At 50.1% G+C, this 26,905-nt stretch overlaps 8 protein-coding genes across 8 annotated transcripts; 4 read left to right on the forward strand and 4 right to left on the reverse strand.

Annotated features, from left to right (window-relative positions):
* Positions 1-64: 64 nt before the first annotated feature.
* KVR01_001968 (rRNA-binding ribosome biosynthesis protein UTP25) lies at positions 65-2,330 on the reverse strand (the record flags this gene model as incomplete). Its single annotated transcript, XM_044783664.1, has 2 exons — positions 65-2,096; positions 2,161-2,330. The coding sequence occupies 2 exons, from the start codon at positions 2,328-2,330 to the stop codon at positions 65-67; spliced, it is 2,202 nt and encodes a 733-aa protein (XP_044649923.1).
* Positions 2,331-2,867: 537 nt separating this feature from the next.
* KVR01_001336 (uncharacterized protein) lies at positions 2,868-4,056 on the forward strand (the record flags this gene model as incomplete). Its single annotated transcript, XM_044791656.1, has 2 exons — positions 2,868-2,975; positions 3,049-4,056. 2 exons carry the CDS (start codon positions 2,868-2,870, stop codon positions 4,054-4,056), a joined length of 1,116 nt encoding a protein of 371 aa, XP_044649291.1.
* A 758-nt stretch (positions 4,057-4,814) lies between these two features.
* KVR01_001576 (uncharacterized protein) lies at positions 4,815-7,463 on the reverse strand (the record flags this gene model as incomplete). Its single annotated transcript, XM_044791798.1, has 6 exons — positions 4,815-5,519; positions 5,592-5,920; positions 5,976-6,061; positions 6,160-6,486; positions 6,539-7,371; positions 7,431-7,463. The coding sequence occupies 6 exons, from the start codon at positions 7,461-7,463 to the stop codon at positions 4,815-4,817; spliced, it is 2,313 nt and encodes a 770-aa protein (XP_044649531.1).
* A 1,638-nt stretch (positions 7,464-9,101) lies between these two features.
* On the forward strand, positions 9,102-10,020 carry KVR01_001423 (uncharacterized protein; the record flags this gene model as incomplete). The annotated part of the gene is made up of 2 exons (XM_044790290.1): positions 9,102-9,265; positions 9,342-10,020. 2 exons carry the CDS (start codon positions 9,102-9,104, stop codon positions 10,018-10,020), a joined length of 843 nt encoding a protein of 280 aa, XP_044649378.1.
* A 210-nt stretch (positions 10,021-10,230) lies between these two features.
* On the reverse strand, positions 10,231-10,890 carry KVR01_001924 (uncharacterized protein; the record flags this gene model as incomplete). The annotated part of the gene is made up of 1 exon (XM_044787503.1): positions 10,231-10,890. One exon carries the CDS (start codon positions 10,888-10,890, stop codon positions 10,231-10,233), a length of 660 nt encoding a protein of 219 aa, XP_044649879.1.
* A 4,714-nt stretch (positions 10,891-15,604) lies between these two features.
* Positions 15,605-17,420, reverse strand: KVR01_001304 (uncharacterized protein; the record flags this gene model as incomplete). Its single annotated transcript, XM_044786776.1, has 1 exon — positions 15,605-17,420. The coding sequence occupies exon 1, from the start codon at positions 16,229-16,231 to the stop codon at positions 15,605-15,607; it is 627 nt and encodes a 208-aa protein (XP_044649259.1). The 5' UTR covers positions 16,232-17,420.
* Positions 17,421-17,556: 136 nt separating this feature from the next.
* On the forward strand, positions 17,557-19,816 carry KVR01_001687 (uncharacterized protein). Its single transcript, XM_044787412.1, has 4 exons — positions 17,557-18,436; positions 18,598-18,812; positions 18,879-19,088; positions 19,165-19,816. Exons 1-4 carry the CDS (start codon positions 17,962-17,964, stop codon positions 19,651-19,653), a joined length of 1,389 nt encoding a protein of 462 aa, XP_044649642.1. The 5' UTR covers positions 17,557-17,961; the 3' UTR covers positions 19,654-19,816.
* A 4,725-nt stretch (positions 19,817-24,541) lies between these two features.
* Positions 24,542-26,026, forward strand: KVR01_001798 (uncharacterized protein). Its single transcript, XM_044792154.1, has 2 exons — positions 24,542-25,046; positions 25,104-26,026. Exons 1-2 carry the CDS (start codon positions 24,690-24,692, stop codon positions 25,851-25,853), a joined length of 1,107 nt encoding a protein of 368 aa, XP_044649753.1. The 5' UTR covers positions 24,542-24,689; the 3' UTR covers positions 25,854-26,026.
* Positions 26,027-26,905: the final 879 nt, after the last annotated feature.

Below are 26,905 nucleotides of genomic sequence, written 5' to 3' on the forward strand. Positions count from 1 at the left end.
ACCCCCCGAGATAGAGACGTGTGTGCCTGACTTCAAAAGAGTGCCCCCACAGAGATCAAACCCATCAAACAAAGTCAAACGTGTCACCCCTCTCCCGGATCATCTTGCCGACCCTCTGCGACCCAACGATCCTCTCCAGCTTGAGTACATCATACTTGGAGAACATGACCCGCACACTGCCTTGCCCAGCCTCGATCACCAGGTCCTGCTCCGCCCTGGCCAGGTGGGACCCGGTGATCTCCTTGTAGAAGAGCGGGTTGTCTGGAAGGCCGTACATAATGACCCGTCGCACGCCCTTGAGCAGGTAACGCCGGAAGTGATGCGCCCTCTCTGTGTAGAGAAGCACCTTGAGCCGGCCAGCAAAGAAGTGTGACCGCGCCCGTGATGCCTCGGGAACTGTAGCATACTCGGAGATGGCCCCGAATGTCAGGCTCTCCACCGCTTGGTTCGTCGCAAAGTAGTTGCGCACGCGTACAAAGTCCAGGTAAGACGGGATGAAAATGAGGGTGCCGGTGGCGTCCTTGGCTCGCTTGACGAGCGTTGGCACGATGGCCTTGGTGAAGTAGTCGAAGCGCGCCTCAGGTTCGCTGCCAACGGAGGGCGGATCGATGCGGGAGAAAGTCTGTTTCGCCTTGACGCCCAGCTCTCCGATAACGCCCGTGTGCTCGGGCTCGACGCGTGTCTTGCCCGCCCAGTTTTGGCAGTGCACCCGGAACAGCTTGGACAGCTCCGGCGTGTTGAACTGCGAGAAGATAAGTGTCTGGCGGAAGTTGCGCGCCTGGTTATCAAAGTACCAGCTGCGCACTCGGCTCACGTCGAACCCATGGTCATCCTTGGGCTGCAGGTTGAGGTGCTCGAAGATGTACTCCACGTGCTCCCAGTTCTGCATCAGGAGGGAGTCGGCCTGGTCCATGATCACCACCTCGATAGATGACAAGAAGTCGTGCTCGACCTTCTTGCCATCCTCGGAGCCAATGGCCATCCTCAGACCTAGCGGGCTGGCAAATAGGATGTCCGAGTTGTAGAACTGTGCGAAGAATTTGATCGTCTTGCGGGTGAATTTGATGCCAATGCGGAACATGTCATCATCATTGCCCGCGAAGAGCTCCCGGAAGTCCGCCGACTTCTCGCCCGAGAACCGATCATCCTTGTCATGGTATGAATCCTCGAACCTCTTCTTATTCTCCTGCGTGTCAGGCCGGCAGAGCGCCGTCATGACCTCCACCATCTTATAACATGATTCCCGCGTGGGGAGGATCATGAGGACTTTTGGCCGTGTAAAGCCCTGATCGCGAAGCTCGAGTTCCTCCCCGTCCTTTTGGTGAGCTATCTTGGCATTGTTCTTGATCACCCGGTCTCGGGTCTTGAAGACGTGGTTGAGCGCATGGAGACAAGCCAGCCGCCGTACGCTCTTCCCGTTGTTGAGTGACCTCTGACAGAAGAGCAAGTCTCGATAGCCAAAAACGTGCGGTGCAAGAGACTGTTCGAGACCATCAAGCTTCCGCCTCTCCTTCATGGAATCAGCCAGCTTGTGCTTCAGGTGCAGATCCGAGGCGCTTGAGATTGGCGCTGGCGCCGAGACCTCATCCTTCCTGTCGCCCGTGTCGGGTATGCTGAGCACCGTTCTCGTGCCATTTGCCGCTACCTTCTTTGTGGCCCATTTTGATTCTCCGATCGCCTGTAGTCTTCTCGCTACGGTCTCATCGTCGGGGGCACTGAAGTGGCCTTGGAAGGGATCCGAGCTGTCCTCGACCTCGTCTTCGTCATCCTGGTCAAAGGCATCTTCGGCAAAAGTCTCTTCCGGTGTCTCCTCAGGCTCCTCAACAAAGTCGACATCCTCAAGTCGCTCCGTGTCGACGTTCGCCTTCTCATCCTCGGGCTGGTCCTTTGAGGCTTCGGGCTGCGCTGTTTCATGGACCAGCTTTCTCCTCTTGGCCCGGGGTGCAGTGCCCTCATCTGTCAGGCTCTTGATGAGGGTCATATAAGGCCGAGCGGCTGCTTTGCTGTCGGCCTCATCTTCTGAGACGTCTTCAACAACATCCTCGTCGACTTCCTCGCTACCTGACCCCCCCTGCTCAGACTCATCTTCCGAGTCGCTGTCGTCCTTCACATTAGCCGTGATACGGGTTTTAAATGTCCAGTTATGAGGCGGGTACCAACCTGTATTCCACTCTTGTACTTTCAAACTTTGGCCCGCGTGAGTAAGATGCACCTCCTCTGCCGCCTCTGCCGCCTCTGCCACCTCTGCCCCTTCCCCTGCCATTACCACCCCTGGTTCCTCCTCGGCCTCTTGAACCTCCACGGAAGCCGGCCCGACCCCCAGGAGCCATGGTGCTTTTGCGAGATTGCGGAGGTAGGAGTTCTGAGAGAGAGAGAGGGGGGGAAAATACAGGCCAAACAGCGCAAGGGAAACCCACAGAGAAACAGAATGTTAGAGTGAATGAGTTGATGCAATGTATGGAATTCTTCCTTTTACAGCCGCTTGACCCTGGAGGGTTCCTGAAAATAAAATCGTTATCTTATCAGGCGGCTACCTGCAAAGCACTTGGCCCCGGGCACTCTTCGCCCGCTAGTGGAGGTAACCGTGGTGTACCCCCCCCAGGGCCTTCCGATTAGCGCACACAAACCAAACAGGACCCCACAATTTGACACGACGGATCAAAGGTGAGAGCAAAACCGGGCGGAATTTTGCATGCAACACCAGGAGCAGGACTCAGGTCAAGATCGAGGTCCCTATACACCCACTCTCACACACAACCGCCTCCCCTCTGGGCTCTGCGTCCCGTCACCCGCCCGGCCTCACGTATCCGACCTCCACCTTTTGCAAAGCACGTCGCGGCGCCCGCCTCAAGGCAACATCTTCCACCATGGCGATTGATTCAGAGGAGTTCCTCCACCTGGCCCGGCCTATTGCCCCCGCCGCGCCAGGCTTCAACACAAACATCTCCCCCATGACCGTCAACCTCCAGCCACAAGTAAGCGCCCCCCCCTGTTGCACTTGTCTGCCGTGTGCTCAGTCTCTGATGTCTTGTTGTCCCTGCCCTCCAGGCAATCCTCTCCATTCTCGACCATGCCATCCGCCGCGACGACACTGCCCCAGAAGACAACTCGCCAGACGCACCCCAGCCCCGCGTCATTGGCGCCCTCATAGGTGTGCGGTCCGAGGATGGCACCGAGGTCGAGGTGCGCAACACCTTCGCCATCCCCCACGTCGAGAACGAGGAGCAGGTCGAGGTCGACGTTGAGTACCAGCGCACCATGCTGCAGCTGTCTCTCAAGGCCAGCCCCCGCGAGACGCTGCTGGGCTGGTACGCCACCAGCCTCGAGCTCAACAGCTTCTCCGCCCTCATCCAGAACTTCTTCGCCTCCCCCGAGACGGGAACCTTCCCCCACCCCGCCGTCCACCTGACCATCTCCACCGAGCCAGGCAAGGACATCGAGACCCACGCCTACATCTCCGCTCCCGCTGCCGTCAACCCCGACCGCGCGGCCGAGTCTTGCCTGTTCATCGAGGTGCCCCACAGGCTGTCCCAGGGCGATGCGGACCGCTCCGCCCTCGAGGCCATTGCTGCCGCCGCCAACAACGAGTCGCGCCAGGCCCCTCTCGTCCCGGACATCGAGGCCCTCGCCACCACCATCGCCCAGACCGAGGACCTACTGGAGCGCACCTCCGGCTACGTCGGCGAGATCCTCGACGAGGAGCGCGACCCCAACCAGGCCCTGGGCCAGTTCATGATGAACAACCTCTCCCTGGCTCCCAAGGTCGCCCCCGAGTCCATCGAGCACGACTTCAACAACCACATCCAGGACGTCCTCATGGTGAGCTACCTGGCCAATACCATCCGTACCCAGATCGACCTGTCGCAGCGCCTCGCCACGAGCGCTCTTACCATGGAGCACAAGGAAGGCGCTCCTCCCAAGGAGGGCGAGGACGGCAAGGGCGAGCGCGGCGAGCGTGGAGGCAGGGGTGGCAAGCGGGGCAGCCGTGGAGGCAGGGGCGGCGGCCAGCAGAGGGAGCCCAGGGAGCCGCGCGAGCCGCGCGAGAACGGCGAGTAGGGGAGCCGCGGCCCTGGTCAGCAGCCCCGATGTTGAGGGCGAACAAGGGCGAGCCAAAGGTGCAACGTACGTTCAAGTCAGGCGGCACGAGCACAACAAAATTAGTGCTAGCACCCCGCCCGCCCGGATTTGAACAGGCCACGGTGGGCATGGGTTTATAGAAGGACGAGGCCATCAGGGATGGGATGACCCAGGTCATGCGGATCACCCATGGTGGGATCTGGTGCAACAGAGGGGTTGACAAGGGTTTGGAGAGAAAACACTGGCTTTGTTTGCAATCCAAAAGTGATATCTCCCAAGATTTGGCGTTCAGAGGCGGGATTAGATCACCGTCGGTATCGCGGAAAAGAAAATCTAATTCTCCGGACACTGAATCTATGGGTACACACATTTCTCATTCTGGGGATGGGAATAATGTAGGCTCCGTGACAAACCAAACAGTGGATGACCGCTGTGTAGATGTACTTGACCCGTGAAGGGAGGAAATGAAACCTGTATCGCATTAAGGGTTGTTCTATGTGTGGTTGTAGTAGAGAGCCATCATCAGTCTTTCTAGCAAGTGCAACATTTTTGTCCGGCGAGGTCGAAAAGACAACGAACTCCTGAACGCTGGCAATTTCTCAAATGATGACGATGATGATGATGATGATCTTTCAAGACCAGAAGACCCTCCTTGAACGCCTGTATGCTTTCAGAATATCCCGTGACGCCGTCATGATAATTGTCATCCGTGAACACCATCCCGATGCAACAAAGTCCTAGGTGGTGGGTTTCTGCGGCAGCGACGCAGGATTGCCATAAGTTGGCAGATTGCTATATGGTTGGCCATGAGCCATGGGCAAGCCCTGTGGCATAGATGGCTTGTTGGGTATGTGAGGCGGTCCCTGCGCTGGCGGATGGGGAGGCAGCTGATGAGGAACATGCGGAACGTGAGGCGGGTGCTGCACGTTGGGTGGCGGACCATGGTAGGCAGATAGGGAATTGTTAGACCCCTGGCGCATCATGTTGTAACCATTCGCGTTGCCGTACGGAGGCTGACCCATAGGCGGACCTGCTTGGTAGCTCGGGTAGTGAAGGTGAGGAGGCGTGATCTGAGGACTGCCCTGCTGTGGCCCATAGCCACTATACGGCCCAGGCGGCGGCTGCATCGGTCCCATTCCATTACCAGGTACGAAAGACTGCGTCTTTGGATTGAAGGCATGGCGGTTGAAGCTGCCAGGGATTGGGTGTTGACTCTTTGGGTCGCTCGGATTGACATTGGCTGGAAGCGCGCCATAAGCGTAGGGTATCCCGTTCGGCGCCACTGGTGTGGCTCGAGATTGGTAAGGGCTTGAGTTGAAGCTGGGAGGTTGTTGCCATCCAGCCTGTGGTTGAGGCGGACCTTGCATAGGTGATCCGTATGGTGCGGGAGGCATCTGATTCACCGGCGGTTGATAACGCGGTGGGCCGGGAGGCTGGGCATACTTTCGAGAAGGGTTGTCAGCACATTTCGTGGTATCATGAACGCAAACGTGCCGGGTCACGCCATTACTTACGTTCGACATATTGTTATATGGCGGGCCATAACCAGTCGCCGGCACCATGGGAGGGAACTGCTGGTTCGGTGCTCCGTACATGGTTGGAACCCCGGGTGTGAAAGCTTGTGGCTGTACTGGGCCGTTTACCTGGGCACCAACTGGCATGTAATGAGGCTGAGCCCATGTCGCCTGGTGAGGGTGGCCGTATGCGGGAGCGTAAGCGACGTAGTTCGACCGAGTGTCAAATGTGTCAGAGTCTCTCCTTTTCTTTGCCTTCTTTGCGCCGCTGATCCTGTCTCGCATTGATACGGAGCTGGCGCGAGAAACGCCGGTGCTATCGTCGTTCTCTAGAAGGATGTCAGCGTAATCGAGGCAAAGGAACAAGAGGGTGTCCGTCCATACCAGGAGTGGAGATCTCTGTGGATGCTGTTCCAAAAATCCTCTCCCGTGCCTTGTTGTAAGCCTCTTCCCTCTCCTCTCTAGACATCCTGTCACATCATGTCAGCCTTTCGTCGCTTGTTTGGAAACGAGTGTGGCGTGTGTGTGTGTGGGGGGGGGGGGGGGAGATGTTGGCTGGCAGGCTCACTTTTCTTTCGCAGATTGCTTATCCTTTGAGTCGCTTCCAGTCTCCGAGGTTGGTTTCGACGGGCCAGCGCTTCCTGGGCCGAATTCCCCTTCTTCTCCACGCCGCATGATTTTCTTCGGCATCACCATTGGCGGAGGAGTACTTGCGGCAGAAGCGCTTTGCGCTATGCTGGCCAATGAGGGCGGTACCCTACAGAAAGGGGTTCTGAAAATGCGAACTGCTCCGGCGCCCGCCTCGAAGGAGTGCGTCATGTGATAGTAATCAGCCAGTTTGTGGGTCAACATCCTGCAGAAGGAATTGGATGGAGGTAGGTCCATGAAAGGTTCTCTAATGGGTGTATTAGCAAGCTGATCGTGACAGGGCAAGGGCCTCAACTCACTTTGAATCCTGCACAAAGTCGATGACCATTTCTTCCAACTTTAAAAGAAAGAATCTGTCTTTCTGCGATTGCATTGCCTCGAGAAGCTTCTCGTCAGGGTTCTGTCCATACATTCCATCAGGTGCAGACGTGGCGCCAACGAGAGCAATCTTGGCATCTGTCACGGGCTGTTGCTCCACGGACACAGACTGTGGCGCCGTGGCTGCGCTGTTGCCGGATTCGACAATGACATGTTGAGGAGCAACACTCCGTGGGGGCATATCGCCAAGCTGAATTCGATAGACGCGGGCAGCCACCTCAGAGCCCATGCGAGAGCCAGTGATGAGGGAGCCACGGATGGAGAAGACATCGTCATCCTGATCAGCGGCCATCACACTCGCGCTGTCGTCAGGCCGAAGCGATTCCTTCTCGTCCAACGCGTTGAACGTCGTCCCCGACGTGATGCTCTTGCCATCGAGGCTAGGAGGTTTGGTACCCAGCTCCGAGCTGGAATCTGCCCTCTGGGAAACCTCGTCCGAGGGGCTGTGAGCTTTCGACGATGGCGCGGTTGATGCCGAATTAATGCCGTTGACCACGAGGCTCGGGGCCAAAGGCTCAATCTTCAAACTGTCCAGACCATCAACAAGTTTGTTCTCATCAAAGCCGCCTTCAACACCCGTCGCTGTAGGGTTATTGACTATGTGGTCGCCATTGGGGACAATTGGGTCCCCTGCCGCGTTTTCGCTTCCTTCTTTGGGTGACGTCGGCAACGGAGCTTCAGTCACAGGGTGCGACGCGGCATCCCGTGTGGAGGACGATATCGATTTCTCTTCTGTCGGCGCAGAGGCAAGAACCTTTGGCAGTTCCATGTCAGTCAAAGTAGAAAGGGGACGTCAGTGCCAGGAGAACCGACCTTGGCGAACGAGAGCTTCTTGACGTCAGTCATAGTCGCTCGTGCTGCCACGATAGGCGCTTGGAATGATATTTAGTAGAGACTGGTCGTCGCGAACGTCGGAGACAAGGCTGGTACCCCAGGGAAGCGAGCGTGGTCGTCCAGATGCGCAAAGTTCAGTCGCACTCAAGGAATGAACTCCAAGGATGGGCAGTAGAAGAAATCTAAGAAACAAAATGGATCAGAGCGGTCCGGATCGAGAAGAATATGCAGTTGCTCATTGTCGAGAGTCGAGGTTCATTGCTTGGTGGGTTTGATCTGTCGAATCGATTGTCGACTGTCCTGCCAGGAATTTATCCTCGGTCGGTCAGGGGACGGAAAGAGTAGCCTTGGGCGCCTTTCGCGTGGTGGAGGTGGCACGGATAGGCCGCAGTCGCGAGGCCGACAAGTGCAAGGCGACAGACAGGCTGTGAGGCGGGGGCCGTAGGGCAGGCTACAGGCTTGCCGGCAAGGCGGGAGAGGTGAGGATGGGGAGTGCGATGCCGAGAAGATGGAACTGCGGTCGCACCAATACGTTGAAGGAGTGGTGGATGAGGCGCTCCAAGAAGCACAGGCTCAGCGCGGCCAGCTCTGCCAGCCAGTGTACCGTGCGAGCTCAGATTAGGACGGGGACCAGTAGCTGAACGGCCGTGCCCTCAGGTACAGGTGTGGTGATGGGCGGTAGGAGCTGTGTGGGTGGTGTCGGTCGTCCAGGACGCATACAAGAATCTGACGGACGGGGGCGGCGCTGACACTTCCGCAGTCCGTCCACGGTTGGTCGACGAGTGCGAGTTGGGGGAAAGGAAAAAAAGGGCAGCTGAGGTACAGTGGCTATTCTCCCATCCCCTTTCTCATCGTGCGCGAGCGGGAAGGAAAAGATTGTAAATAGCTTCAGCGAGAGGCTCTCAATCTCGGCAGAAAGTTAGTTAGACTGGCTGGATTGGATTGGGCCTCGACTTGACAGACGGGTTCCGTGGGATGAGTACTGGCGTACCACCACTACCTCCCGCTCTTTGGACTGGAAAAGGGAGCTAGTTGGCAGGGGCAGGGGCACGGTCCAGGTCCAGGTCCAGGGCGGGTCGTTCTCCGCCAAAAGCCCGTGGCAGTCCTTCCTGTCCCTGCCTGCTCTTCGCTGCTTGCCTGCTTGCCTTGCCACTTTTCCCTGGACACGACCGACGGTTAGTCAGCCTGCCCCCCCGGGCACCCCACGTGACGGGCTTGTCAGCCTGAGGCCAAGAGCGAGAGAGACGCCCCGGGGGCGATGGCCCCAAGGTTCCCCAGGTTCGACCTCAAGAGGTTCATCTCGTCCAGCCAACCACTTCGTATGGGTCAAGGTAAATGATCGACGACCTGACCGAGTTTGGCAACCGTCAGCCGGACGAGGCTTCCACATAGACTGACGTTTACAAAAGCGGTGGTAGTCCAAGCCTCAGCCGATTACCTGCATATCTTTCCCTGCCTTAATCCTCTTCCTCACGGTCAAATACCCACTCACAGCCATACGTCACACTCGCATTTACACACGCCCTGAGCGATCGCCAGGATGTACTCGTACAGGGGCCGTGGGGGCCCCAGGAAGCCCACGCCAGCCAACGTTCAATGCCAAAAGTGTTTGAAACGAGATATGTCTGCCTTGCTTTCACACTTCTGCCTATGTTCACAGGGCTGACCGTCTCAGCACGCCACTACTCCTACGAATGCAAGGTCCAACTTCAGGAACGGCCCTACAACCCCAGGCCGTCACGTACCCAGCAGCTGCTCAACCCCAAGCTTGTTCCCAAGCTCACCAACGACACGCCCGATGATGCTACACGAAAGTATGCCAATCGGCTTTTTATACGCCCCCCCCCTTTGTTCCCTTTCCCGTTATGCGCTTTGCTAATCCTACATCAGGAAGGGTGTTGCGGACGAGGAATTGGCAAAGAAGGAGGCCGAAAGAACTCGCAAGCGAGAGCTAGACGACGATGATGGACCTGGTGGAGGCGAGCCCGGGTCCAAACGCCAACGCTCCAGCTCTGTGGATTCAGTCTCATCCATCTCTACCAGGTCTTCTAAGTCACCGCCCCCGCGAAGGCGAGCATCGCCGTCCTCTCGCCGGGGCCAGGAGTTTTCGCCGCCCTCACGGCGGACAAGGCGAAGCAGGTCCTTCGATTCTGTCAGTGACGTCAGTCGTAGACGCTCCCACACTCCAAATGCAGAATACCGTCAACATGCTGGTCGACACTACGAGTCCCCTGAGCCTCTTGATCACCCTGGTACGCGCCGAGGTCCTCATGACGACTCTTTTGAAAGAGTCACACGGCCATCTATGCATCAGAACCGTCGCCCTTCTGTTTCCGACGATGAGAGACCAGCGCCGAGACGACAGCAGAGGTACGACTCGCGGTCACCAGGGCGATCGGACCCTCAAGATCGGCGCCGTTCGGAGGAAGGTCGCTACAGGGGGTACAGGGACAGAGACGAGGGCCATGATAGACACAGAGGACCTCCCCCGGCACCTGAGCCCCCGCGAGAGCGCAGTTTGAGCCCCTTTAGCAAGCGATTAGCATTGACCCAGGCCATGAATAGGTAGATAGATGTGGGTATCATTTTCGTACTCTACCTTATAAAAGAAACACTGTCCGCCGTTTTGAGAATGTGGCTCCCTGTCTGCCTCTTGACGCCTCCCATGCTGTAACATCTTGTTCATCTGACTCCATCCATACCGAATGACGGTTCCCTTTTACTGCAAACATGTTCTGCTGCAGCCTCTGAACTTCCAAAGTTCTCGCCTCGCGCCTGTTCATTCCGCCTCGATGGCCTTTCGTTCTCTCTGCTCCTCGGCCTCTTCCTCTTTCTCCCTCAACCTCACGATCTCCTCCAGCTCTCCACCCTCGAGACCAGCAGCGACGGCCTCTCCATCTGCAAGCCTCCCATCCTTGTTTTGCGCCTCGACCTTCTTCTCTTGAAGCCTCTCCCTTACGAGCCTCGCGATGGCGTTGTCGGTCCTGACGTTCAGGATCTCCAGCTTCTTGTCCAGCTCTCTCTTCAGGTCCCAGTTGGGCTTCTTGGGCTGCAACTTGAAGAGGTCAATGCCGCGGTCGTCCGCGGCGTCCTCGGCCGCCTTCCTTCGCACCTCGGCCTCGAGCTCAGCCGCCTGTTCCTCAAGCGTCTGGTCCTCGGGCCCTAGCGTCGGCGGCGCCTCGAACCCCAGCTTGGGTCCCTTGGTCTCTGCATCGTAGTTGCGCCCGGACAGGTATTTTCTCGAGACATCTTCGTCTTTGTCGCTCTCTGCATCTACGCCAAGGGCCTCAGCGGCCTGCGGCGCTGGGGACGCTATGCGATCTGACTCGGGCGGTGCAATCTCGTCCTCGGGTTGCTTGCGCTTTAGGGACTTGAGTTTTGCAAGGCGCGCTTTGCGATCGTCTGCCGCGGCGCTGAGCGTGGTGTGAGGTGCTGACATTGTGAACCGGTGTACAAGAACCTTTCTGCGACTGAATGGGGGTCCAGTACAGAGGAAACACGCGTTTTTGGCGGTGTCTGTGAGGTGTGCTGTGGTAATGTCGAAGCTATCAATCAATGTCCATTGCTGGAAGCTTTGCTGTGTCCGACAGCCGCTTAGACCCGAACCCTGTCAAGTTGAAGGTGGGGTTTGGGGGCCACGCCTTCCTGAAGTCAAGCCAGCTGCCGGACTACTACCAACCTTGGAAGTCACATGCACAAAATTCGAGAGGTTTAGAGGTCGTTACATCAAGAAAAGCCACTGACTGCATAATTCTTACCCGCTCTCTTTACTTATCTTCAAACCAATGCTGTCCTTTCTCCTGGTTAGCCGCGGGAGAAAGGGGGGGCCATGAACGAGCCTACCGGCTCGCTCGCTCTGGCAAAGCTTGGACAATCCCCGTGTTCTTTTATTTTCGCTTCACTCCCCCATTTGAGTGGGGGTGGTTTCGTATCTAATCCCCATACGTTATCTGGTTTCGCTTCTTTTCCGCATACGTCCGAGGACATACATGGCGCCTTCATACCGTGGTAAACACAGCAGACCAAGCGTTCAAAAAACTTACAACGCCAATAACAATGCAGAGAGAATACAATACGTATTTCCTAACTAATATTCGGTATCCCATGGTATTCATTTCGTGTCGGGAGGGATGACATCGGAAGGCGAGGCGGTATATTCTAAGCTGGACTTGTACTCGGCATTTCAACGTTTGCCAGTCGACTGCCAATCTCCTCCAAACAACTACAACAGCCTAAATGCGTGGAAATAATAACGGACTATCAGTATGGCGGTGGCTCTCAATGCTTTCAGTGTCTTGTAAAAGCTGGGTCTTTAAGCGTTTACTGCTACATGAAGGCGCCATATATCTCTTGAGATATTAGGGGAATAAGAAGAAAACTAAATAAAGGCGCTATATATACTTAATACATGTGAATATCAGAACTGAACCACCCACATTGTATAGCTATCTTAGAGAGAGAGCTTATAATACCGAGATAGCCTGTTTGTCTACCCCATGTTAAGATTACCACACTTTCAAACAGTCTATACCTACTCAGCTTGTATGGTCTTAAATTTCGCCTCAATAACGACTATAACTTGCTTCATTTTTTAGGGAATGGGCAAGCTCACTCATTTCCACACATAGTTGTACTATAACCAGTAGCTGGCGGAGCCGAATGACAACCTATAGACAGCTCTTAGCTACCAGTTGACGATATACTAGTAGGTGTTTATTGAGTGTAATCCAGAATCTGAAAGAGGACCAGCCAATAATAAATACGGAAATTAATCCACTGATCCCAATTCCATCGATAAAGTCCGATCGCAGCCTCAGTTGGCAAGGACATCGGCGGACGACATCTCAGTAGCTTGAACATACCTGGCTCTACTTCGGTTTCCGGCACGCGACCCGGGCAACGGTTGCGCAACGAGGATTGCCTTTAGAGTGACTCGAAGCCCGAGTGCTCCTCGCCCAAGTCCTTTCAGACTGATTCCCAGGGAGCTACCTCGTGTATGGCAATTCTTTGTATATCAACTTTTTGTTTGGGATTTGCTTCAAGCCTCGACCACAGCTCTGTGCCTGGGCTTTGATCTTGTGATCTATCTCGGAATTTTTCGCAGAGTACTGAAGGATTCAGGCCGTAGTGAAGCCGTATCTGAATTATTTGAGCATGTGGATGTGTCGCGGTAATAGTATAGGTAATGCTGGAACTCCTGATAATGCTTGACCTGACCGAACCCGTACCGTTACCCCCAAAGTCCTCTCGCTACCGCTTCCAGATGCTCATGCAATTCCCCCTTAACACCGAACAAATATAAACGATTGTGTTGAAAAGAAAAGACCGCTTCCTTTGAATGCTCTCATACCCACCCTCTGTAACCGTAGATTTTGCCCGAAAGTAGACCTAAAACGAAAACCCCCAATTGCACATAGCAATACCGAGACAGGAGAGTCAAGATCGTCGACTTATTGTTTCACTGGCGGCTTCCTGATACCGGTCTTCAAAATGAGGAGTTAGTACTCAGACAATGTAAGTAGTACATTGAGAATTTGTTCCTCGCGGACTGTCTGTTGAAGGAGACTAGGGAGCGTAGTGAAAGCCCGCAACTCGCAGGCTACGCAACAAGGCAACTTTGGAAGTTCAAGTTACACAGTGCTATCTTTATCGCCAAAGATAGATGCCTTTCTGTTGGCCCACAAAGTGATAGAGAAGCTGTCACGTACCGTGTCATACCCGCTGCGAGTCATCTCGATGGAGCAAACTGTCTTCTTTGTTGCTGAGATGCACCAGGAATCGGAGAAGAGGAATAGTCCCAGTGAGTCAAGTATTCCACAAGGAATGCTGGATTTTCATGAACAGCAGTGTATCTTGTTGCGTATGTCGTAGATTGCCGGCAATCGGTCGGGTACACTCCAAGTTGTGCGATTCAAGACGTAGTTGACGAAGCGAAATGGACTGATGAGTCTGCTGGGAAGACGGTCCACTGATCAAACTATCAGCAACCCTAAAATGCACTCTAAAGCAAGCAGAGCCGCGATGGACAGGCGTGATAACCGAAGGTTATGCAGGCTATTCCCCTAGACGCAAAACAATGAACGCACATTTACACTGCTTTGCCCCCACAGTCTGATGACTTGTTTGTTGTCTTTCTCGAAGCTCTCGCAAGCAAGTCCACAAAAGACCACTGAATCCAGCACCTTTTGGACCCAGTAGATTTCTCTCTCAGTTTTCAGACCCGTGTCGATACTGGCCAGCCGTGTACCAACTGATGATATAGATATAGTAACAACCCTGGGGCTGTCGGATAGGTTTGGGGCTCGGTCTGCCGGCGCGAGATGATGTGCTTATCGGATTGGCGAGTAAAATTGCTGCTGCCTTATTGGTGATGGGCCATTCTTCTTTATGCCTTCAGGTATGGGTCCGAGGTCAGACAGACAGGCTTCTTGGGAGGCCGCCGGCCACGATTTCAACAGAAAGACCCGACGCTCAGCAAAGATTTCTTCCGTCCGATCCTCCTTTAAATCATCGCATCCATATATGATGAACCTTCAGTATTTAATCTATGTGGCGCCAACTGACCGCGGCCACGTTGACATCCTCCAGATCCTGACTCCACCCTGGGCCAGTACTTGCAGCCCGAAAAATTTCGAAGCTTCATCCACAGAGGGGTGAGGCCCAATCACGTCGGCGACGCAGGCCCACCAGTTCTCGCAATTGCCAAATCAAATGGCCGTGACGCTTCAGATATGGATTCGCCATGCGCGCCAATGCACACGCTCGGTGCGCTCTCCACACATGACCGGCATCAACTGCATCAACTGCAGGAACCACATAACGAATTCCTGACCTCCTGAAATGGCCCGCTGCATTGTCAGAATGTCCATGGGCCTTGAGAGAATGGCATTAGGCATGCTGGCCTGACCCGCTGATCACCAGCTCGGAGCTACTGCTGGCTTAGACGTGACCCTGGGCCAGGATCAACCGGCGCTCCCGAGGTCGGTTACGACCAAGGCATGCACACCAGCTCAAGTGCGTGCTGTTCGCACCGGGCCTGCATGAACGCCTGAGCCGCCATAACCGCCGCTCTAACCGCCGCTATCGCCGAGGTCAGGCGACGTAGACCCTGCATCCATTGGTACCTGGCAGTCGGAAGTGATACTACCATTGAGGAATGGCTGAATCCGTCTTGGAAGGTCGTTAGAAAGACGACTTGGCCGCAGCCCTGGATTGGACCATGATTCTCTGGCAACCCGTCGGGCCGCACTCAGGGACTTGCAGTGCTGAAACAATGTTTCCAAAGTTCCCGGGGCGTTCCTGCCCAAGGCACAGCCTTGTAATCTCTCAACTCTCCACGATTTACCCCCGCCTGATCGGAGTGTTTACGGATCTGACTGCAGGTTCTGACGTATTTGATCCGCCAATTTGACCTTACTGGAGAGTGACTCACATCAATTGATGGTTCGAGAAACAGAACATCTGTAGCCATAGGTAGGGCAACCCAGTGACAAGATTTCCGCCTAAGAGGCTTCGTTTGCAAGTCATCATCTGCTATGCTGCAAGGTGAGTAGGTGGCGGAAAACCTATCAGAGGTGGTTGTACTTGGCCGGGGATTGTACTGTATTTATTGATCCAGTCCCTATCGAGGGACGGAATTGGCGGTGCCACACATCATCTAGCATGTCTACAACGCGAAGGGGGTCCGAAAATGTTGCAGCCCAGCATGCTAAATACATCGGGCCTTTGCCACAAGTAGGTAGTCCATAGCCATTATACTCAATGAGATGCCCGGAAATATGTTCTACGCATGCTAGTCCCGCATACCGTCCACAGGGTGGTAGTACTTGTGGCACTGCTCAAGTGCCGTGCGTGACTGGAGTTGTGTTGTAGTTTCCTGGCGAAGAAGACCGGAAACATGAGCTTCACCGAGCACGGTAAGTTTCTGTTTGCTCCAAGTGAGTAGGACGAGTGCTCATTTTCTCATAGTGTAAGATGGAATCGATACGTAATGACTGCACTGTTGCATATGGATTACCAATGTCTCTATTATGCACTCGTGTAGTGTTTAAGGCCCTACTACCAAACAGCTCTCCCCTGAAGACTCTCATCTGCTCTAAAACTTGGAGCTGAGCGTTTCCTGAAAATCAGGGAACGTTCCTGGAGTCTGAACCCTAGCCTTGACGTGCTGCTGGTTGTGATGGCCCCACGGCTTGTCCAGCAGCTCCAGCCTGATTCCCGTCGACTGGAGGCTCGCCCTTGGCCATCTGAAGAAGCCGCTTCACATCTTCTCGAAGCAGAGACATGTGCCGGCCCAAATGATCCCTCAGTCGCTGGGCGTCTGGATTCTGGGGAAGCGGTAGTTGCGCCAGATACAGGTCCGTGATTCTGTTTCGGTGTGCGCGAAAGATACAAAGCTGCTCTGTCATCTTCTGAATGTGGTACCTAGTGCGATGGCAGCTGTGTCGCTGGCTGTAGATGTAAATCCACGATTGGTTCCTTGCCGCTTTTTGATATTCTTTGATGAGATCCCATGCTTGAGTCACATCAAGGTACAATTTCCCATCGTATTGGCTCAGCTCGTTGACTGCAGCCTGCATGTCTTCGCAGAAAAGTTCGGAATTCCTGATTTCCTGGTTGGCTTTGGAGAGGTACGCTTTGGCTTCCTTCGTAAGCATGGTGCCTGGATTGTCGTCCTCGACTTCTACCACCTCCACCTCTTGCTGCGAAGGCCGAGGCAGGTCCCCAGCCTGTCGCTGTGCTGGGCTGCCATCACCCTGCTGACGTCCTGGCTGCTCCATTCTGCTCTGGTGTTTTGATAGAACTGGCTGGTAAAAAGACTTGAAGAAGTGGGTAGGCTGACTTCAATTTTGTAGAATGCAGGACAATGCTGTGTCGTTACGGCTGCCTTTCTGTGACAGGGACCTGGAAATGGTGGTACGGGGCGAAAGAACGAAATAGGATTTTGGGATTCTATCCACAAATGTCGATTCACTCAATGTTGGTGCCTCTGTCCAAGCCTAATTTGCAAAGGCAGCCTGAGCTTGTTTTGCCGTAGGTATGCTAGCTGGATCTTAGCTGCACATGGGCTTTGTACCGTCTCAACTTACTTGGCCAGTTCAAGGGGTTCAGTTACTTGTCACCGCTACCATATGCCTCAAATCAGGCATCCCGGGTTGCTAGGCTCTGCCTCCAGTCCAGGTGCCTCGCTCCTGACGGTCGAGGTGCAAGGCTTCTGATGCCAGCTAGAGGAGTTAGTGGATTGTCCAGCCAACCCGGCCTGCACCATGCCATGAAATGGTCCATTGTGAAATGGAAGGCGCAGTTTGGCTCTGTCTGCAGATCCCCAGTATCTCTCTCAGTGCTGAGCTTTGAAGCCATCAACAGTGGGCATATCAAAAAAAAGAACCAGCACACACACTTGGGGCCTCACCCTCGAGCCCACTTGTTAGTATCTCCAAAGTGTACCCAGGAAGGAAGCTGCTTGACGAGTCAGCTAATTGGATGTATGTTCCTGGCTCTGCAACTGTCTTCATCACAGACCCGTGCCACTGAAGGACTTCAGGAAATGACCAGCCTGCAAGACTCAAACAGTGTTGCAACTGAGACATGCTATCAAGCAGCCTGTTTCAAGCACATACTGGTCATGCAACGGGCATGTTCAATTAATCAGAAGTGACAAGGTGCCGATGTGGACAGTGAAAGTTCTGGAAACCTTGGAGCCAACACACGATATGATGCACAGGTGAGACCTTGCAGCACAGTGTGAGCAACATTGAAATGGCAGCTTTATTACCTACTTAAGTAGTACCTAGGTACTTAGGTACATAGTAGGTTGTCTGGTCGTTGGCTTGGGTAAGCGGGGTGAGGGGGTGACGGAAAGATGGAAATGTTGGGGACTGGGACTGATTCTGGATGTGAACCACTGGAATGTCGTCACCAATTTCGCCATGTCCACGTATGGGATTCTGCAAAAGATGTAGTTCCTAACGGCAATCGTAGATTCGGCAAATTGGCATATGGTGACACGGATCTGGACTTGGGACATCACATCGCAGATAAACGCCTCCTTGTCAGCTTTCGCCTTCGCGCCCATTTGCACGTGGGGCCACCTCTACGAACTGATGACGTCACGGTCCGGTTTGGCCTGCACCGTCTGGTCGGTGCCGAGCTGTCTGCTCTGCGTGTTGTCGGAGTCGTGGGAACATAGTTCATGTCACTTGGCTGCGGACCAGCACCAGTACGTGCACGATGGGAGCAATAAATATCGTGGGGGCGCAAGCAAGGGATGGCCACCTTTTAGAAAGCTGTGCTTGAATGGCCACCACCGTAATCGAGCCACCGCAGTAACAGCCAACTCGCATCACCACGAATTACACAATCTCAAGCGAGACATCTGGACAACAGCCGTGGACCGTCCTACGCCAGCGCCCGGCATGAGCAGCTCCTTCTGACTACGCGTGGAGCATCGTCTAAACGACCGCGGCCTCGGTCCAAGTACAAGCTAGTAGTAGGCGTCTAATCCGAGACCATGGCCGCCGCTGCGAGCCAACCCCCGAGGCCTCTGGACCTCGCCATCATCGGCGGCGGCATATCGGGCATCACCCTCGCCATAGCCTTATACAAGCGGGGGGTTGGCTGCACTGTCTACGAGGCTGCCTCGGAGCTTACTGAAATCCGCGGGGCAGTACCCATCAGCCGCAATGCCTTGCGCGCCATGGAGCACGTCGACCGCTGTGTCCTTGGCGCCTACAACCTCGTCTCGACCCGCAACCAGTCCCTCTCGAAACGAACCTCCTGGGGCGATTTTGTGGACGGCATGTCTCCCCAGCCCGCAACCCACCTCGACCCTCTGTTCTCCATCATTGGCGCCGAAGGTGTTGGACACAACGTCGTGCCCTGTGCACGCTTCCTGGACGAACTGGTCAGGCTTCTGCCAAGAGACACGGTGAGGTTCGAGAAGGAGCTCAAGCATGTATTGGACGATAGGATTGGATCTGGAAAGAGTAAGCAACACGCTGCACATGTGGTCACGGCTTTTTTGCGGCGTGTAAAGACTATCCGTCTTGTATTTTAGCAGTCCTCGGAACCGGAACAGCAATCGCCATTCCACCACGTGCATGTGCCTTCAAGTATGCAATGGACAATGCTGATCACCACGTCACAGTGCTCATGAAGTTCGCAGATGGTTCTGTAGCAGAAGCAGACGCGATCATTGGCTGTGACGGCGTGAGATCCCGTACAAGAGCCATCATGGTGGGCGAAGATCACCCTGCCGCGATGGCATCGTATACCCACAAGTACGCCTACCGCGGCCTCGTTCCCATGTCACAGGCGTCAATGGCATTGGGTGTGGACAGGGCGATGAATGCAACATACTGGGTGAGTGAGTCGACGACCAGGCCCCCACCTGCAACCAAGACAAGGACTAATAAACAAGATCTACAGTTGGGGAAGAACCGACACTGTTTGACGTTCCCTGTGGATGAGGGTGAGAATATGAGCTTTCTGGCTTATGTGACCAACGACCGTGGAGGGTGGCCAAGCGACACGCCGGTTTGCCTGCCTACAACAAAAGCGGAAGCACTGGACGACTTCCGTGCGTTTGGTCCGAATGTCAAACATTTCATCAAGCTTTCAGTAGGAAATTTTGAACGGGTGTGTGATTTGAACGCGTCATGAGTGGCCTCTTCCCAAGAGGCCGGCGAGTCTCGATGGCTGACAAGATGAACAGTGGGCGATCTTCGACCTTGGCGACTATACCCTCTCCTCCTACTTCAAAGACCGTATATGCCTGCTCGGCGAATCAGCACACGGCTCGAGTCCTCATCATGAAGCCGGAGCGGGTCTCTGCATCGAAGATGCTGCGGTTCTAGCGTCCCTCCTATCAATGTCCGAAATCAAGGGGCCCGAGATGCTTGAGAAGGTCTTTGCGGCGTACGACTCCAACAGGCGCGAGCGGACACAATGGCATGTGCAGAGCAGCCGCCGAGCAGGGAACCTCGCAGAATACCTCACCAAAGACGTCGGCAAAGACTTCGGCAAGATGGAGAAGGAGCTGAACGAGCGACTTAACCATATATGGAACTTCGACATCGAGGAAGCCATCCGAGAGGCCACCAAGGATCTGAAACGAAGGTTGTCTGTGCCTGGTCTACACAAGTATGACTCCCAGAAGATGCCCTGGTTCCTGAACGAAGACAATGGCCTGGAAACACAGTGAGGCTGAGGCTGGCAAAGTCGAATTCGAAATATGGCACACTTAGACGTAGAACATAGAGCATGGAGTTCGGTGAGTACAAGCATAGTGGCTAGACTATGGACTTATTTTAGAATGATAAATATCATAAGCTCACTTGAGGCAATCAAGTGTGCACTTGTTCTCCAAAAGCCTTAATTGTGGACTCCTCCTTCACATGGGCTGGTCACAGTATCACCCTACAATATTGGCTATTTGCTCATCCAACGCTAACAACCGTTCACGGGTCCGACCCAGGTGGGAGGCTTCCAAGGGTGTTAAGGCGCGGGGTTGCCATCCATCGAGCAGCCATCACCAGACTACTCTGAGAGTTTTGTTCCCCATGTATAGGAGTACTGGACACCTCATCTGACCATAGGGTGGATCAAGGTCGGTAGGATTCTGAGTGAATTTTATAGTGATATCTTGCACAGAGATAATAATCCGCCGACAGTCAGCAAAAACACCCATTCCCGAAGTCCGAATTCACACCCTGGAATGAACTCACGACGTCAAGGAACCTCTCAACGGAGAAACAGAGATCGAGCAAGGCCCATAACGTCCCCGGCCCACATTCCGACCACCCCCTAATTCCAACTACCTACTTTTTAATATAAACACACTATTAAAATACCTACTTTTTAACCCCCTCTATTAAATCTAAAAAAAGTCTTATAACCCTAACTTTAAACTTTTTATATATTATTTTAATTTAATATTTATATAAAAATATTAATCTTTTTTAAATATAAAGTTAAAAAACTTATAATTATAAAATTTTAATTAATTTTTATTTAATTATTTTATTATATTATAATTTTATTTAATTTCTAACTTTATTTAAACTTTTTTAAAATGTTTTAATATTTTTTTAAAAAGTTAAATTTAAAAGAAAGCTTTTAAACTTAAGTTTAAAATTCTTATAAATTTTAATTTCCTTTAAATTAAATTTATAATCTTTTAATTTCTTTAAAAATATATTAATTATTTTAAATATTAATAACTTTTCTTTAAAATAAAATCTATTTTTATATAATTATAAATTTAATTATTAATAGTTATTTTTCTTTTATAAAGTTATTAAAATTATAAATTTAAATAATAAAATATAATTACTTTACTTAATTATCTTTTAATTTAATAGTATAATAAACTAAGTAATTACTTTTAAATAGTTTTACTTATAAAGTTAATAAATAAATATTTACTTATAAAATAAAGTTAAAACCTTTAAAGGAATAATAACTTTTATTTTTATTTATTTTAATTAACTTATATTTATATATAGCTTAAATTATATAATAATATTATATATAGTACTTAATAGTATTAAAATTAGCTTATAGTCTATAATAGCTTTAACTTTTAATAAATATAATCTAATATATTAATATAAAAGGTATCTTTTAATAATAAATAGTATTATAAATAATTATAAAATTATTATAAAAAGTTTTATATAATAAACTTAATTAAATTAATCTTTAAAAAATATATTATATTTTATCTTTTTAAAATTCTAACTATTTACTTTTAATTTAATAATAAAATTAAAAATATATAAATAATTTATATAAAAATACTAAATTAAATTAATTTATAAGAGCCCCTTAAGGGTGTAAGTAAGTCAACTAGATTCTAGCTTAGTCAGCGGCTTAGTCAGCAGGTTCTTAGTCTATAGCTAGGGCCTTCGCCCTAGCCCGCGTGCAGCTAACATAGTAAGTAACTAATTAAATACACTCTTTTTAGACCTAACTACTTAACCCTCTATTTATCTATTATATAATTATTACTTTAATATTTTTAAAAGAATTTTAAAAGTTAAAACTTTTAAAATATTAAAAACTATTAATAAAATAATAAATATTTATAATAAAACTAATATTAACTTTTATTAATTATATATTATTATTATATTTTATATAAACTATTAATATTTTTATTTAATTTTATTATTAAGTTAGAAATAAATAGTTAAAGTTTTAAAAAATATAATATAATATATCTTTTAAAAATTAATTTAATTAAGTTTATTATATAAAACTTTTATAATAATTTTATAATTATTTATAATACTATTTATTATTAAAAGATACCTTTTATATTAATATATTAGGTTGTGCTTATTAGCCTTAATATAAATTAATTTATTAAAGCTTAAAGTTATTATAAACTATAGGTTAATTTTAATACTATTAAATACTATATATAATATTGCTATATAACTTAAGTAAGTTAGTTAAAATAAATAAAGATAAAAGCTATTATTCCTTTAAAGAATATATATAGGTTCTAACTCTACTTTATAAATAAACACCTATTAAATAAAACTACTTAAAAGTAGTTACTTAATTAATTTATTAAACTAAGAGATAATTAAATAAAATAACTATACTTTATTACTATATATAATACTACTTTAAGCTTATAGTTTTAATAGCTTTATAAAAGAAAAATAACTATTAATAATTAAATTTATAATTATATAAAAATAAACCTTTATTTTAAAGAAAAGTTATTATTATTTAAAATAATTAATATATTTTTAAAAAGTTAAAGAATTATAAACTTAATTTAAAGTATATTAAAATTTATAAGAATCTTAAACTTAAATTTAAAGGTTTTAAATTAAAGTTTATATTTATAAACTTAAAAGTTTTATAAAACTTTAAAAAAGTTTAAATAAAGTTAAATTAAATTATAATATAATAAAATACTTAAATAAAATTAATTAGAAAATTATAATTATAAGTTTTTAACTTTATACTTAAAAGGATTATATTTTATATAAAATTTTATTTATATATTAAAAATAATAAATAATATAAATTTTATTTTTTAATTATAATTATTTTTTAATTAAAATATAAATACTTTTATAATTTTTAAAAACTTTATATAAAAATAAAAACTTAAATTTAAAAATATTATTAATATTTATTAAATAAAACTTTTATAAATCTTTAATAATAATAATATTAATTAAAGTTTTTTAAAAAGTAAAATTATAATTAATTTATTTAATTAATTATAATTAAAATAAGTTTATAATAAAAAATATTAATATTAATATATAAAATTCTATATATTTCTTAATATTTTAATATATTTTAACTTTAAAACTTTTTTTAAAAATATTAAAGTATAAAAATAAATTTCTAAATATTTTTATATAATATTAAAGTTAAAATACTATTTTCTAAATTTAGGGTTAGGGTTATAGGATTTTATTTTAATTTAATAAAGGGGGGTAGAAAAGTATAAGTTTATATGGAAAAGGCGGTTGGAATTGGGGGGTGGTTAGAATCTAGGCCGCCCACGTTAACTGTCGACCTATGTGAGATCTGAGGCGCTTGGTATGGGCGCTCGCCAGCACCGAGACCTGGAACCAAGTGCCCCTCCGGTGTAGGAAACCACTCTGGAACCCAAGGCCAAGAAAAGAGTGGTCAGACGCCAAGAGCTCAAAGCCAGTATCTCCAACTTGATCAGAGCCTTCATGTCTGCAGAATTGATGATTGCGGTCATCACCTGAAGCCCACAGATCCTTGTTGGCCACGTAGGCTGGCAGACTATTGCAAACAAAAAGACTGTCTCCTGGGGCGGTCACATAATGTTCTGAAAGCAGAGGCAATTGAGACGAAATTGGAAACAAATTCTTTGAGTAGGTAACCTGCTGGCATTTTTTTGTTACTCTGTGATCTGAATGATTGTGAAATGGATGGATGCCTGCCGTAGCCAGGTGATCGGCAGGCTTCTGTGAAATAGAAAAGCAGTCCCATGAGGGGAAGAGGTGGGACTTGGAGCTGTGGCAAGTGGCTGAAGACTGCTTTGGACCTTGATAGGTTTCACTATTTACATATTTACATACACAACAACCAACGACTAAAAGTGTACTGGTGTTTCAGTACGGGTTGTGGAGGTTACTCATGTGGCCAGCGGCAACCAACCAATATGTCACTTCTCCAGCAAGGACCAATCGAGATACATTGATGTCGGCAACTTCTACACATTTGCTATTATCAAGACAGATACACCAAGTTGATATGTATCTCCAAGGCCAACACCTTCAGAACGTCACATTTTTTGCAATCCAAGTTGGAAAGATTAATCAGGGGGAGGGAAATTGCCAGTGGTTAGAATGCTTGCATGTCGAGACATCTTCGTAGCCAATTCGATAAACGGCGATTTTAGGTGGGCAACAGGGACTAAAGCATTCACTTCTGAAGCCTTGTACCTGGTCACCTCGTGCTGTCAGTCACCAATTTGAGAGGACCTCGGCCCTTGTAGCAGACGGAGCCTTGCCTTGAGTGGGATCTTGGTCGTGTCCTCCACACAGCATTGGGTCCATAATAGATGGCATGGGAGAAATTTGTAGCCACGAACTTAAAGTACATACTTACTCAAACATCAAATTTAGACGCGGCTGCCCGACTATCCGGCGACTGTGCCCTAGCGTATATTGCCAAGCCACCGGAAGGGAAGAGTTCCGAGATGCTGACCCGCGCTTAGTTATACCTGTCCATCTGTCCATCGCGCTTAGGGTCTATTGACGGCTGACCAGCGGCCGTACTCGGGTACACAGCCGCAATTAGGTGGGTGTTGCTTGCTCCGCCCCCTATCAGCTGGCTTTTGGCGCGGGTCCCAGCCGCGGGAGCAAGCGCGGGTAGTCTTTCTTCTTATTGGAAAGCTTACCTACTAACAAGTCAACAGCAGTACTTAGGTTTGTTTAATTTGACAGGCCTGGTCTGCTTCCGGGCTTCCGTGCTCATGAGCCACAATCTCAGCACATTAGACCAGTGCAGGAGTTAACCAACGATGCACGCCTTGCGGTCAACAGATCAAATGGAACACGATGGCACAGTATGGTAGTGTCGAACTTGTAAATAAAAGCCGGCTGCATGGCCTGTTTTTGATGGAGTGGTCCAGCCCAAGGCACCAACACATCCATCTCTGCTGCGATCCGTCTCACAGACCATCACCTAGTATCTTTGCTGCTGCTGTTCGCAAACCAAGCTCTGAAAATGTATCCTACTTCAATGCTGCACTATCTTGTCGCTTTGGCAGGAGTCTCAACTGCTCTTCCGGCCACTCCTCGATCCTACAATGTCCCTGCCGGCGATGGCTTTCCCAACCCGAGCCCCGAACAGCTCACGGCCATCCAGCAAAAGGCAGGTGGCCAGCTATCCAACGCTCCTCCGCCGCCAAAGCTTGCCCCAGGCAGTTTGACCGCCTTCCAGCTCATTGCCTTCAACGAGAACTTTGAGGCAGCTTTCTTCTCTTCTCTCGCCGAGAACATAACCAACGACGTCGCCGGATTCGAGGTGGGCGACAGCAACAAGAAAGACGAGCTGCTCTCAATCTTGGAGACCGTCAAAGCTGTAAGTCATATGCCTGCCCTCCTCAGTGCCTGGCCATAATGCTCACCCGCATCACAGCAAGAAGAGCTGCATGCCATCAACGCCCACAACGTCCTGACCAAGTTCGGCACATTCGCCCCTCCGCCGTGCTCATACAAATTTCCCACGTCTGATCTCAACTCCGCCATCACCCTCGCTGAAACCTTCACAGCCTTGGTGCTCGGCACACTTCAGGATGCCTCGCAGCTGCTGGCCACCAACGGCGACGCCGGCCCCGTTCGCGGAGTTGCGTCGGTGATAGGCCAAGAGGGCGAGCAGAACGGCTGGTACAGGACATTTCTGGGCCTCAAGCCGAGCGAGAAGCCCTTCCTCACCACATCCGTTGCTGCGTTCGCCTTCAGCGCTCTACAGGGCTTTGTGGACAGCTGCCCGTTCGACGTGAGCCAGATCGATATCCCCATCTTCCCGCCCTTGAGTGTTATCAGTGGCTCCGGCGGCCTGGACGTCGAGGCAAAAGACCAGCCGCTTTCATTTGAGGCGGACCTGGCGGGCGTGGAAGGCGCCAAGAAGTACGTGGGTGGAGGCGGCGAAGGGCTATTTGTCACCTACCTGACGGGACAGAACTTGCCAGTCAGCCAGCCAGTGACCAACGTCTCCTGGAATGGAGAGGCGATTAAGTTCGAGGCACAGTTTCCCTTCGTTGCGAATATTATGGATGGTCTCTCTGTCGCCGCTTTGACGACAAGGGCGGACTTCTCTACGCCTGGGGATGTCGTCACGGCCACGCTGGCCGCGCCCGGATTGATACAGGTTAATGATAAGCTGTAGGCAGGATGGTGGTCATTACATGGCGTTCCGGGGCTGCACACTGCATGAGAATTTTGGTTCATCTCTAATACCATAATCGGATAGAAGCTCCCTTGAGTTCATGGTCAGATAGCGTTTCTTTGTTTCTTCTCCTTCATTGCAAAGCATTCCAATATTTTAATACCGCACGTCAATAACCCCTCGATCCAGCCCGTTTGGATTTCGGTTCTGCATCACTTGTGCTGAAAGTGCCCAAGGACAAATTCTACGAGCAAAATAATTTTCATCCCTTGTCCCGGAATGTGTCCGGCCACCCGAAAGTTCAATATTGGCCTCGAGCGTTGCGGGCGGAACTTAGACCTGCGGATCCGCAATTGCTTATTAGTCCCGGCTTCACTTGTATAGGTAGTGTCACTGGGTCAGTGAACTAAGCTATTGCCCGCAGCTGTCATACGACTGGTGAAGCCACACAGACCTATCCGCCTGGCCGATCCTCACTGCCATGTCTCCGAGGGCTAACCCTGCGTGGGACGAACTTACCCCGGGAATCTGATCCTGGAACCCCTGCATGCCTTGGCAACACCTTGTCAGTTATGCTCTACAATGCAGCTGCCAGAGTCATGGTTTTCTGAGTATCACAGTCTTCCTACACAAACGAATTCTGACATCTCAGGCCACAGTTACTTGAGGGATCCAGCGGCTCTAAGGATTAAGACGCAATGACACGATGCCTCTCCGTGCAATCATGTCTTATCCGACGCCAGTCGAAACGCCTGTGTATGTTCGTCATGAGCAGCTCCACCCAACCTTTGTGGCTCGAGCTGTTCCCATTGGTGGGCACGTGTAAGCTGACGTCGCTCACCCAGCCCTCAAGAACGATCCCCGCATTTTGTGTTCTCGACCTCAATCGACTGCAGATGTTGAGACTGGTTTCAGGAGGGGGCTCTTTCGGTAGTTAGAGTTATCTTGGCCTACTTGACCGTGCTGGGGTCCAGGAGCCAGCCGGCGCAGAGGCAGGATGCTTACCTAGGTATTACCGGACTCGCGGAGGATTCAGTTTCACGGCTCCCCGC

Source organism: Diaporthe batatas (assembly GCF_019321695.1).
Source record: "Diaporthe batatas strain CRI 302-4 chromosome Unknown Contig00002, whole genome shotgun sequence".
Lineage (NCBI taxonomy): Eukaryota > Fungi > Ascomycota > Sordariomycetes > Diaporthales > Diaporthaceae > Diaporthe > Diaporthe batatas.